General features: G+C 46.4%; 1 protein-coding gene across 1 annotated transcript; it reads right to left on the reverse strand.

Moving 5' to 3' along the window:
* Nucleotides 1-1,233: 1,233 nt before the first annotated feature.
* UTP11 (UTP11 small subunit processome component) lies at nucleotides 1,234-11,915 on the reverse strand. Its single transcript, XM_036746743.1, has 8 exons — nucleotides 11,732-11,915; nucleotides 8,040-8,101; nucleotides 6,588-6,690; nucleotides 5,681-5,794; nucleotides 5,313-5,406; nucleotides 5,065-5,195; nucleotides 1,851-1,961; nucleotides 1,234-1,318 (listed from the first exon to the last, which is right to left on the reverse strand). Exons 1-8 carry the CDS (start codon nucleotides 11,792-11,794, stop codon nucleotides 1,235-1,237), a joined length of 762 nt encoding a protein of 253 aa, XP_036602638.1. The 5' UTR covers nucleotides 11,795-11,915; the 3' UTR covers nucleotide 1,234.
* Between the last annotated feature and the right edge of the window lie 1,181 nt (nucleotides 11,916-13,096).

A 13,096-nucleotide genomic window follows, 5' to 3' on the forward strand; every position in this document is an offset into this window, starting at 1 on the left:
GTGTGCTCCAGTCAGTTTCACAGTGTATTTTCAAAGTACAGAATTCCAAACCCCTATGAAGGGTTCCCCATGCTAGGGAAACTCGGGCCACCAACTGGGAAATGACTTAGCCAATGTCACTCAGTTCGCTCCTCACAGCTAATTCAGGGCTATCCACTGTACCAAGCTGCCTCTTACCTAGTTAAGCGACCCAAAATACCCTCCCACAACACCCAGCCATAGCTGGTTATGAAAGTCCATCTAGAAGAACCTGCCAAGTAGCACAAGGAGCAGGGTGCATGGGGGGCAGCTCCAGGCCCTGCCTAAGGTGGGATGTGAGAGGATGGCCAGTGATGATGATGATAATGATAATAGTCAGCATTTATGTGGCTTTCATGTATGCAAAGGCACTGCACTGTTATCCGTAGTCATTGCCACCTTATAAAGGGGGCTCCCGTGATCCCACTAGGCAACACTTCCCTCCAGAAGCCAGTTAGTTTCTTTTGAGTTTCTCTGACCTTTATACATTCCCTCTTCTTTCCAAGACTCTGCCTCAGTCCTACTGGGTGCTCCTTGAAGAAAGAGGCCCCCTCACACTAGGTTCTGTACTGAGCCAGGCAATCATGGGCACTTGTTAAGTGTTAATAATGATAGAAAGAAAAAAAATCATTAAAATCCACCCACAGCTGTTCCCCCTCCAGGGCACTGGTGGTGTGTGCACAAGCCTCCCTGAGCACTCTCCCCCACCCCCCCAGCCATCTGCTCTAAGCATGCTCAGTCCTGTCAGGCCTCAAGCCCACAATCCCTACAAGGGCACAAGAGGCAGGTGTGATTCTTGGAGAAGGGGAGGGGGGAGCTGCTGCAGCCTGGGGCCTGTGTCCCCAGGGTGAGAGGGCCATGCCAAGCCATTTGTGGCCTCTGAATCATGGGAACTCCAGTAGAGCACAGGGCAGGGGCAAGGAGCCAAGTCTATTCTGATTTGGGCTGCCTGAGCAAAGGGAAAGGTGTTCCTGGACCTTTGCTTTCATGGGACCCCAGCCCAAACTCTAGCCCAAGGTAATTAAAAAAATAAAAACCTCCTCAGAAAGCTTCCACATCACTTCTGAGGAGGCAGAAAGGTGCATTTGCAACTGAACTTATTTTCTTCATTCATGTTGTAGCCACAAGAAGGAAAATCCTGTCTGACAGAATCACAAGTCATTAGAAGAATAGAATTCTCGTGCCTAAAGAATGACCAGACTTAGACAAGAAGAATTTAACGTTTTCGTTGACTTTTAAATTTGTAAATAGCTGGAGAGTTGACTGTTTCATTCTTCACCTTCACTCTGGGGGTTTTATCCTGCAAAACAGAGGGAAAAAAATTAGTATAATGTATGGGGGGGAGGGTTGGGAGAGGAAGATCTCCAAAACAGAGAAACAAATGAATAGGCTATTTTTGTGAAAGTAACTAAAAGTATATGAGCATCTAAAGAGTCTGACATTTCGTAGATAGATGATAATAACATGGAAGTGTCATCTTAGACTCTTCAGGTCTGCTATTTAACTACACAATACCGTCTATTTTTAAACACCAGTGAGTGGCACTCACTGTTTTGTTAACCTGTTTAAATGTTACGGAGAGCTATTCATAAGCTATAAAGTTCAAATGCTGCCCGTTCCTACCCTATGCTATTCCAAAGCACTGACTAATAACCCCCTTATTACCTTCTTAATCAAGGAACATTTCAACACTCCCAGAGTAACAGACATTGGCTCAAACCGTGCCCCTAAGGAGCAGACATTTTCACCGCGCCTGATTTACACACAGATGAAATCCAGTCTCAGTTAAGACCTTTAAAAGAAACGAAGGCCTGAGGCTTTTCTCTACTCACCAGAAGATCTTTGCGTGTTTGGATTTTCTGTGCAATAACAAACAATTCCTTCTCCCTCTCGATACGTTGCTTCAGGAGGCTGTATTGCCTTTTCCTCTCTCTAGCTAGCTTCTGTAAGAGAAAAATATACAAGTATTTTCAGCAAAACAAACAAATGGAGTAAAAGTCACTAAGAAATGTTTCAGAGCCCAATGGGAGGCCAGATCTGCCAAGGCTTAAACAAGCTCTTCTCACAACTCTAGGAGGGCCTCGCTACAAGGCAATGGATGAATTGCTTCGACTTTGGGGGACTACACTTATTTGGAATCTCCAAAAATCATGGCACTGTTCTGTAGATGGATTTTGTTTCCTGAGAGCATCATTCACAGCAACCCTGTGAGGTGGTTAATCATTAGTCCCATTATGCAAAGGAAGAAGCTCAGACTGAAAGAAGTGACTTGTACAAGGTCACAGAGCAGCACAGGTGAGACCCAGACCCAGAAGCTCCTCAGTCCACCTCCCCCTCCCTCTACTCCCCCCAACCACTTCCATTGTCTGTCTAGGGCCTGAACATCTTGAGGTCAACAGAAGTGGCTGGGAAAGTATGGCCTGGTCCTTCCGTAGGCACTCTGTGAAATACTGAAAAAATTTCAGGAAAAGAAAGAAATCACTCTGCCTGAATTCTGAAGCCTCTCCCTGATGATCCCTCTTCCCACACCCCTTTTCAGGGATGCAGTCACCCAAAGGTAGAGTGGAGCTTTTACTACCCATCTTGGCAACTATCATGGGGCAAAAACTGTGCCAAGTGTTTGGCTCTGGAGTAAAAGGAGTGAAGAGGCTACTCTCTTCCAGTTCATCCACCCTGATAGGCACAAGCAACCTTGAGCAGAATGTCCCAAATCACCTGATCTCAAGGGACAAACTGCTGCTAAAGCAAAGGAAACAGGGCAAGCCCCAGTACCCCACCTCTGTCTACTCCTCTCCACCCACAGATGCAAAGCAATGCAACCAGGTAGCAACAGAGTGACCTCTCCAGGGACCAGCATTTAATACTCATGAAAGGTCAATGACACACTTAACTATTACCAAAGCTATTTCACGAACAGGGGTTGTCACAACTGGTAATGCCAGAAAACCAGCCTGGCTGCTCCAACTGCTGTCTATGTAGAAGAATATTTAGGGAATATTCTTGGACCTGAGATGATGACAATTCACCAACTCTGCCACAGTCTCCCAACAGCGGTTTCAGACAGCTTTTGTTTTCACTTTATTGCACACGCTGTCAAATTTATGGGATTGCCCAATATATTCAAACTAATTAGGGGTATTTATATTACTAAAGCAAGTTTAGCTGCCTCTGAGCTAAAGGAAACTGCTGTGAATTAAACATTGGAGGCAAAGCTGATGCTGTGTAAATGATTCAAATCACAACAGAACAGCTGTCTGCTTGAAACTCATAGACAAATTTTTTTTTCAATGAATCAGTCAGAACAGAGATTTCAATTCTCTGAGAAACAGAACATCACATTTCATAAACCCAATCACAACAAAGGAAGAGAGTCAGAAAGGAAAACGCAATAGAAATTCATCATTGAGGTGAGGTGGGCTGCGTGGTGGAGAGTCCTAAGTCCCAGGCTCTGGCACCAACTGTACGATATCTGAGCTTTGTGGGTGCCCTGGAATAAGTAACACACTCCCTGAGCTTCAATCTCCTTATCAGAAAAGTAAGAAAAAGAACACCTCCCAGCAATGTGGCGGGAGTCAAGTAAGATGGTGGGCATGGGGGCATCTTGTTAACTGCTAATCTATCAATGTGAGTTATTACTTATAACCAAAAAACTTGGGGAGAAGGGGAGAAATACATAATCACTACTAAGTACAAGGCCACAGACCGAAACAATCCAAGTGCTTTATCCTTCAATGATAACCTCTCTAACAGGATCAGAGAATGCTACTGATGGAAGGAATCTCAGAGATGGTCCCTTAGTACATTCACTTGCACGTTCTAAACACTTTTAGCATTTGTGACACATCTCTTCCCAAGAGGGGAAGGATGATGCTTTGACTGTACTCAAATTTACCAATAATCTCATTTGTTACTATGTATGATCACAACATTTTTTCGTTCTTCGGTCGTTTTTCAGCGGTATCCGACTCTGTGACTCCAATTGGGGTTTTCTCAGCAGAGATACCAGAGTGGTTTGCCATTTCCTTCTCCAGAAAATCTTACAGGTGAGGAAACTGAGGCAAAGTTAAGTGACTTGCCCAGGGTCATACGGCTGGTGTCAGAGGCTGGATTTGGACTCAGGAAGAGGAATCTTCTTGACTGCAGGCCCAGAGCTCCATGAAGTATGGCGCCACCTAGTGGCCCCAATGTGCCTCATACTCTGAGGTCTGCAAGCACTGGTTTCCTCATTGGAGTCTCACCACAACCCTGTGAATTAGGGCACTATTATTAACCTCCCTTTCCAGAAGAGGCAAACACAGGGTCACACAACCAGTAAACGCCTGAGACAGGATTTGAATTCAGCTCCAACTCCAAATCCAACACGCCACACTTGCTTGGTTTGAGCAGTTTTATAACAAGAAAGAAGCCTAGATTAGATGACAGAAGCCTGGGCTTTCTGCTCCAGCTTTGCTCCTCACTAACTGTGTGAACACTTCCCCTCCCCATCTGTAAAACGAGGGGGCTGAATTGGTAACTAAAATCCCTTCCAGCTCTAAAAGTGTCCAGCTGGTCCGAATCGGCATTATGGCTCTGCCCCATCGCATCTTTAGCACCCAAATAATCACCACCAGCATCTGCACGGCACTCCAAGGTTTGTGAAGCGCTAGATAAACATCTCCTTTAAAAATACTTTAAAAGAATCTCCTCCTTATCCTCACAACCACCCTAGGATGCCGGTGCTGGTTATGACTCCCATTTATAGGTGAGGAAGCTGAGGCAGAGGTTCAGTGACTTGCTCAGGGTCACACAACCAGTAAGTGTCTGAGGCTACATTTGAACTCAGGACTTCCTGACTTTAGCCACCATGAAACTACCATCGCCAACGAATTAGCAAGACCACCAAGGTCTCCGATCAAACCAGATTGTGAGCCAGTTTCCAGTCTCAGAAATCTGTATAACAGAAGAGTTTACAACAAGTATCTTTGTTATACAGGGTGGCAAAAGGGGGGAAAAAAAGTCCTCCCATTCCCCTTGAGGCTGAATGTACAGAATTGTGGCAAAGAGCACCTCGATCTGGCTGCGCTTGGTCACGCCCTTCACTGTTTCTTTCTTCAAGGTCTCTATCCTGGGCCGGTTATAGACTCTCTTCACCAGCTCCGGGGCCGTCTGCAGGTGAGTGGCGAGGTCAAATGCTTTAACTACAAATGCAGACAGGGAGAGGTCCTGAATGAGGGTAGGCCAGTGGACCCCCAACCCGACCCACACCCAGGATCCCAGCCACCGCCTGTCCCCCAGTCCTCAGCTGTGCCTCATACCTTCCTTTTTGGTGTCAAAGAAGAACACATGCTGGTTCTTTTGCTTCCCTGAGGCTTCCAGCAGGTGGAGCTCCGATTTCAGACGTTCAATTTTCTACGGGAGAGTCAAGGGCACGTTGGCCTCTACGGTTTCGGCTCACCTGTCCCACCTCCCCGTCCCAGCCCATATCCCCAACAAGCAGAGGTGTACTCAAAGGTACTGAAACTTCACCTGGATAAGCTTCTCTCCACCCACGACCCAGCTCTGCCCTGGATCACCCTTCAGTGACGTCACACTCGCCCAAGAAAGAAACTGAGGCCCCCCAAGCCCATGCAGGACTGTATTTTAACAAGGGGGAAGCATCAGTAGAGAATGGTCCCCACAATACCTTGGCTTCTGCCGCCCTCTTCATCTCCACATATTTGATGTCCTGAGTCTTCATCACCTTCAGCTGCTCATCGGTCACCTCATCCTTGGGCTGCTTGACCACGTGGACCCCATCCTAAAAGGCCAGTCCAACCATTCACCGAGTTAATTACCTGTGGTTAAGGCATCTCACAGGTGCCCCAGAGCCTCTCTAGAGGAGGACACTCCCCTCGCAGACAGCTCAGCTCAACCACAACTGTGCAAGATGCCCACCTTCTTCTAAGGGTCATCCACTAACCCCAGTTCTGCCCGCTAGGGTCAAGCTAAGTGAGTCTGATCCTTTTTCAACATTAACATCCCTTTAGATAGTTTAAGAAAACAATCACTTTCCACAAAATCTTCTCTTCTCCTTTAACCCTCCTCACCTGAGAGGGTTTTGAGACCCTTTACCATCCTGGTCCTCCCTCCTAAAACGTGACACCCAGAGCTAGATAAAATACTGCAGCTGTGGTTGTACCAAGGCAGGGGACAGCCAGACCATCACTTCTCTGATTCTAGACAAAAGCCTTCTTCTAGTGATGCTGGCAAAAATTGCATTACCTTATTTGAGAGCCATGTCCACTACTGAATCATACTGAGTCTGAGATCCACTAGGACCTCCAAGTCTTTTTTTACATGTGAAGCTATCTAGGCTCATCCCCTCCTGCCCCTCTTCCTGCACTAAGTGTATGTGGCACAAACTCCTCTTCCACAGTCACTGCTAATATAAAATGATTCATACCCAGCCACCAAAAGCCTGCTATCTCTTGGACAATAAGTGTGATAACAGGTGAGCTTGAGATTAGCCTAGGGTTAGCCTTGCCTCTCTGCCCTCCCATCCCACAATGGCAGGCATTCAATAAATACTTCTGGGTCAATCAGACACCGACCTGGAGTTGAACCCGTGTCATCTTAAAGTAAAACTCATCAGGATTTTTTTCCAGGGCCTTCTTCCGAAGGGCTCTGAGATACTCCTGTTTCTTGTGGTAGTCACTGAAAAACACATTAAGCAGAGTTTACCAAATGGCTTCCTCAGACCAGATCGATCTCAACAGGCAACTTCTACAGGGATCTGAAAGTTCACGGGCAGTGAAGTCCACAGCTACTGTAGCCCCAAAGCAATTAATTCGGGGACTGTCAACATCTCTCTTGCAACTGAAAGCTACTCCATCCGGTTAATTTCTCTTCATTGAATCAAAGTACAATCTATGTCACAGAAGTCACAAATTGTTAGCAAGAAGACCAAGGTCCAAATCTCAGCTCAGCCACTTACTTGCCACAAAGCCTTGGGAAAATCATCTAACTTCTCTGGACCTCAGAGTAATGAGTGCACTGCTTGTTTCTGGTGGAGCTCTAAGGGTCAGTGTGGGAGTGCATGTGAAGGACTCTGTCCAGGGTTGGGAGCTATCTATACATCAGTCATTGTCTATCATACCTGACCTGGTTACCTGGTGACTTCGCTTTAACAAGAAGCCAAGAGCCACACGAAGTGAGAAAGGAGGCGTCTGAAGGGAGGCCTGGATGCCAGATGGGGTCACGGATGGAAAGACCATGATTCAGGAGTGACAAAGGCAGCAAGTGTAGATAAGGCAGGTACTATCATGCCCATTTTACAGCTGGGTAAACCACGTCTCAGAGACTTGTGTCTCACTGACGGTCATACAGCACTGGGAGAGGATGAGCCTCAGGGTCTTCTGAATCCCTGATTTAGCACCAGGGCCCACCACCTCCTGCAGGAACTGATGGGCCTTCAAAATTCTGTAAAATGCTCCTCCCATTCTGTTCTGGAGGTACAAGGAAGACCTGGGCCATAATGTGGACCGACCAAGAAAGGTCGAATTAAGCACTCGAGAAGAATGATGGTCCTAGCTGTGCTATCAAGGGTTTATCGGGGGGGGGGGGGGGGGGGGGGGGGGATAGCAGTCACTACGCTCAACTTTGACATCTGGATCACAAACTCCTATCCACACTTCATGGGGATGTAAGAGATGGAACAACTGGATGCTGGGATGCCATCTGGCATTTCAAGGACTGGGGAGGAAAAAACCCTGTTTTTTGGCTCAAATATCAAGACCATGACACACAAAGTCCCTCTGAGGAAATTAATCTGGAACAAAATGCAATGAGAAATTATGTTGCAACTGAAATTGCTACAAATATTACTATGCCTAAACTAACAGATCAGTTTGGGGCCATGGAAAAGCATCTGAGGGGCTGCCAAAGGTTCTGCTCCTTTATCAATGGCAGGAAATGATCCTCTTCTGGACACTCGAGCAATTTCATCACAGTGTTTCAAGTTTATCGTGTTATTTGCAGCAGCTTGAACAGAAAAATAAACTCACTTGGCACGAATCTTATAATCTTTCTTCTTTTCCAGAAAGCCCAGATGTTTTCGAAAGCCAGGCTAGAAGACAAAAACATGGTGTTTGGTTTCCCCAGCACACAACACACCCCATAAAGCTCCCATTTGACTGCCACCAGCCCCTCTGAAGAGACAAGTGAATCCATGTCCTTGGAGCTGTCCCCTCGGCCCAGCTTCCCTCCCTCCCCATTTACTCCATACCTATCCTCTGCCAGAGGACAAGATACATCGAGCTGGGCGCCAGGAGGTTTAAAAGTTTGGCCATGGCAGGCTTTCTAGCCAATTAAGGACAGCAGGAGGCAACAATGAGTGTGCACCATGTGAGCAGTTGCCAGCAGAACTAAAATTAATGTGAATTGGATCCAAGAGTTTGTAGAAAACCAAACAGAGGGAACACAACGTGTATGTCTAGTGTTCCAGCAAATCTTAGGGAAGGTGGGGAAAGCTTTCTACCTGAAGAAGGCACCTGGTAGGGAGGTCACGAGGATAGAATTTGGGGGGAGGGAAGAGGTGTGAGCATGTATCTGTCACTCTGACATTCTGGGGTGATTCCTCTGTTAAGCCTCCAATTCTTACAAAGCGATCTGAATTTAAGAACTTTACTAATATACTGCACATTTATGAGGTGGTTCATCATTTTTGTCATCCTTCCAAACAACCGTGTCTTTGGTAAACCCATGGTTTTTTCCCCTGTAGGTCCTTCCTCCACTGTCACATACTTCATAACCATCTGGTCTGAGCATTTAGAGTAGGAAAGGGCTTTAAAAATCCCCTATCCCAGTGGTTCCCAACTTTTTCAAGTAGGAAAAGCCCTTTTAAACATCAAAAAACATAACGTATCTCCACATGATAGTGAATGCACCAAATAATCATTAAGAAAGAAAAATACAGCAAAAATTTCTATGAAATTAACATTGCTTTTAAATGAAATTATATCCTATTCATCACAGCAGCATCTACAACCATTTGAAAAACAGCAATATTTATATGTGCAAGATATAGTATTTATTCCATCTACAGAAATTAAGTTTGTCAAGGTAGTAGACACCCAGCATACTGGGGAACAACTACGTAAATTGTGACACACTAATGTAGTGGAATATTATTACCCTGGGAAAAAAAAACCAATGAAAATGAAAAATTCAGAGAAGTATGAAAGACTGATATGAATGAAAGAAGAATGAAGTAAGGAGAACCATAAAAACAATCTATACATTGACTACGCAAGGTAAATGGGAGGCACAATCAAGTGAAACTGACAGCAGTCATTAGAATGACCAAGGAGGGGCTTTCAGGTCTACAATACTGCATTTTGTGTCAGAGATGGGTCCAGGAATCACTCAATTCCCTAAAATTTTTTTCTTTTTTAATCGGTTAAAAGAGAAGGCTCCCTAGGTACAGCAGGGAGGGATGTAGTAGGCAACAAATGTGACATAAAAAGGAAAGGTTATATAATAAATTAAAGGAAAAATGGGGCGGGAAGAGTAGAGGTTGGGGAGAATGGACTGGGGAAAAGTATCCATCTGCAAGGGGCTCAGGAGTCAGGATCTGCCCATCAGAAGATTGGGGGGGAAGTGAATTAAGCACATATATCATATCAATCCCCTTCAATAATAGCTCCCTATTATCCACGAGGTCAACTCTGTAACCACAGAATGTCAGAGCTGGAAGGGTCCTTGGAGAACATCTTGTCCAACCTCCACATTTTACAAATGATGAAACTGAGGACCAGAGAGTAATAGCAGCCTACTCTGAAAAGAACACCAGATGTCAAGTCACATAACCTTGGGAAAGTCACTTAACCTCTCTAAGGCCTACATTTCATCATCTGTAAATAAGGGGATTGAACCAGATGATCTCTAAAAGCTCTAAATCCTATACACCCATTGCTTGCTCAAGGCAAGTCACTTCGGCTAAGCCTAGCCCTGTCCAACGAAGCTACAGGATGATCCCTATTACCTCCAGGGTCCGACCTGTCTGGCATTTATAAAGATCTTCATCATCAGACTCGTTCATACTTCTCCAGGCTTCTTACGCTTTACCCCCACCCCCTCACTCACTCTACAATCCATCGATCCTGGCCTCCGTGGGGTTCTTTTAACACTTGACAATCCAGCTTCCAACTTTGACATTTCTGGGCATTTCTGGAAATTCACTGGCTGTCCCCCATACCCAGAATTCTCTCCCTCCTCAGCTCTACCCCTTGGCTTCCCTGGCTTCCTTCAAGTCTCAACTAAATCCTACCTTCAGCAAGAACCCTTTCCTGGTGCCACTTAATGCTAGAAACCTCCCCTACTGATCATCTCCAATTTTCCTTGTATATAACTTGGATGTACATAGTTGTTTGCATGTAGTCTCCCCAGATGAATGTGAGCTCCTTGAGGGCACAGATTGTTTTCTGCCTTTTCTTTTTATCCCTAGGGTTTAGCAGGTATTAAGAGCTTAAAAGATGCTTGTAGTCTGAATGCCTAACAGCACGTCATTTGCAGAAAGGGCGATAGAACTCAGGTCTCCTAACTAATAATAGAAGACTCTCCACCCTAGCACAAAGATTACAGTGTTAAATCAGCCAGTCAATAAACATTTATTAAGGCCCTACTAAGTGCTAGGCACTATGCTAGAGGCAAAAGATGGTCTCTGCCCTCAGAACTCAGAATGTAACGAGGGTGACAACAAGCAAACAAATACGTACGTTATTATAGACAGGATACGTAGGAAACAACAGAAAAAAGGCAATGTAATTAAGAGGGGTTGGGAAAGGCTTCCTGTAGAAGGCAAGGTTCTGGTTGGCACTTAACGGAAGTCAGAAGGTGAAGATGAGGAGGGAGAGCATTCCAGGCTCGGGGGACAGCCACAGAAAATGGCCAGAGCTGAGAGATGGGGTGTCTTGTTCATGGAACAGCCCAGAAGCCAGTGGGATATCAGGGAATAAGGTGCTTGAAGCCTGGAAAAGTGGGAGGGAACTAGGTTATGAAGGGCTTTGAATGCCAGAGAGAGGAAAGAACTCTGGACTTATAATCAGAGGGCCTGGATTTGACTCCTGGCTAACCCATTTTATGAACTGTGTGATCCTGACCATTCACTTGACTTCTCCCAGTCTCAGTGTCCTCAACTGGAAAACGGAACTCCCAGATGAAGAAGCCACCTCTGCAGATGCTACTTGGCACCTTCTCTAAATTTTTTTAAGCATTAGAGTTGCATGAGGCACTAAGAGTGACTTCCCCAAGGTCGCACAGCTAGCTTGTGTAAGAGGTAGGACTTGAACCCAGTTTTCTACTCACAAAATAAATGCAAGACAATAAAAACTTGTTGAAAGCAGCCCTGGTCCAGGTTAGAGAACCCGGGTCCGGGCCATGGCTCTGATCCCGGTCCTAACTCTGCCACTCTCTCTATGCAGATCGTAAGTAAGGTCCTGCCGGCGCTCTTCCGAATTCAAGTTTCTAGAGCTCGGGCCTCTGCAGCCCAGGAAACTGACATTTGATGGTTGCACGAGGTAGGAGGCCAGGGAGCGTGGTATGCAAATAAGGGGGCGGGGACGCCGACGACCAGCCGGCCCAAGATATGCGCACGCGCCAGGCTGAGCTCCGAGTGGAAAAAGCCGGATCGGCGCTCCGGGGTCACGGCGGGGTTGGACACCCGCGGGGCCGCAGGGAAGGAGTGAGGGGTTCCTACCTGGCTTCGTTCCCGGTGCTCCCGCTGCCGGGATTTGGCCGCCTTTTTAAACGCCGCCGACATGTCGCTTGCCTTTTCCGAGAGCCCAAGAAGCGCCTCCGGCCCCACTCCGCCTCGGCCGCCTCACCGGAAACAGGCCGCGCCGCTGGATGGCCCCTCCCACTTTCACCTCACAGCCTATGGAACTCGGACCTCCTCGGAAGAATCGTCGCCCAACCTGGAGCCGCTCGAAAGCCCTTCTGGGAAATGTAGTTTCTCTTGGTCTGAAGCCACGTGACATCTCTCTCATTGTTGGGTGCTGGCTCATGTTTTCTACTGCCTAAGACTTCCGTGCTCTGCTACCCCTTGGCTAATCAATTAATCTGTAACATTTTGTTTAGCCCCTACTATGTTCTCGCTGGGTGGTGCAGTGGATAAAGCCCCGAGACTGAAGTCAGGAAGACTCAGGTGGACTCAGACACTTACTAGCTGTGTGAAGCCTGGGCAAGTCACTTGACTGCTTCAGTTTCCTCGTCTGTAAAATGAGCTGGAGAAGGAAATGGCAAACCACTCCAGTATCTTTTCCAAGAAGAATGAGACACACCTGAACAACATGTGCAAGGCACTGTGCTAATGGCCTGGGGTGGGGGTTAGGGGGTTACAAAAGAGGAAAAAAACAAACAGCCCTTGCCCTCCTTGAGCTGCCAATCTAAGAAAAGAGACAACAAGCAAACAAAGCATGCTATATACAAGATAAATTGGAAATAATTAACTGAGGAAGGCACTGGAATTAAGAGGGGTTGGGGAAGGCCTCCTGTATAAGATAAGGTTTTGGTTGGCACTTAAGGGAAGTTGGTAGGTAGAGATGAGGAGGGAGAGCATTTCAAGCATGCATGAAGGACAACCAGAGAAAATGTCCAGATACAAGAGATAGAGTATCTTGTTTGTGAGCAAAATAAATGCCAACCGGCATTTTGTATTTGAGCTTAGAGGCCATGGGGAGCTGCTGGAGTTTATTGACTAGGGAGGTAACAATGACAGACCTGTGCTTTAGGAAAATCACTTTGTTGGCTGAATGGATGATTGATTGGAGTAGGAGGGAAAGACTTGAGGCAGGTAGACCCACCAGTAGGTCATTGCAATAATCTAGGCATGAGATGATGAAGGCCTGCACTAGAGTGGTGGCAGTGTCAGAAGAGAGAAGAGACGTGTATACAAGAGATAATGCAAAGGTGAAATTGGCCTTGGTAACAGCTTGGATATAGAGAGTAAAAACTTGAGTATGACTCGTAGGTTGCAAGCCTGAGAGATTGGAAAGATGGTGGTGTCCTCTATAGTAACTGGCAAGGAGTGTGTTTGGGGAGGGGGGGTGGGTGACAAATGAGT

This window comes from Trichosurus vulpecula, chromosome 2 (assembly GCF_011100635.1).
Source record: "Trichosurus vulpecula isolate mTriVul1 chromosome 2, mTriVul1.pri, whole genome shotgun sequence".
Classification (NCBI taxonomy): domain Eukaryota; kingdom Metazoa; phylum Chordata; class Mammalia; order Diprotodontia; family Phalangeridae; genus Trichosurus; species Trichosurus vulpecula.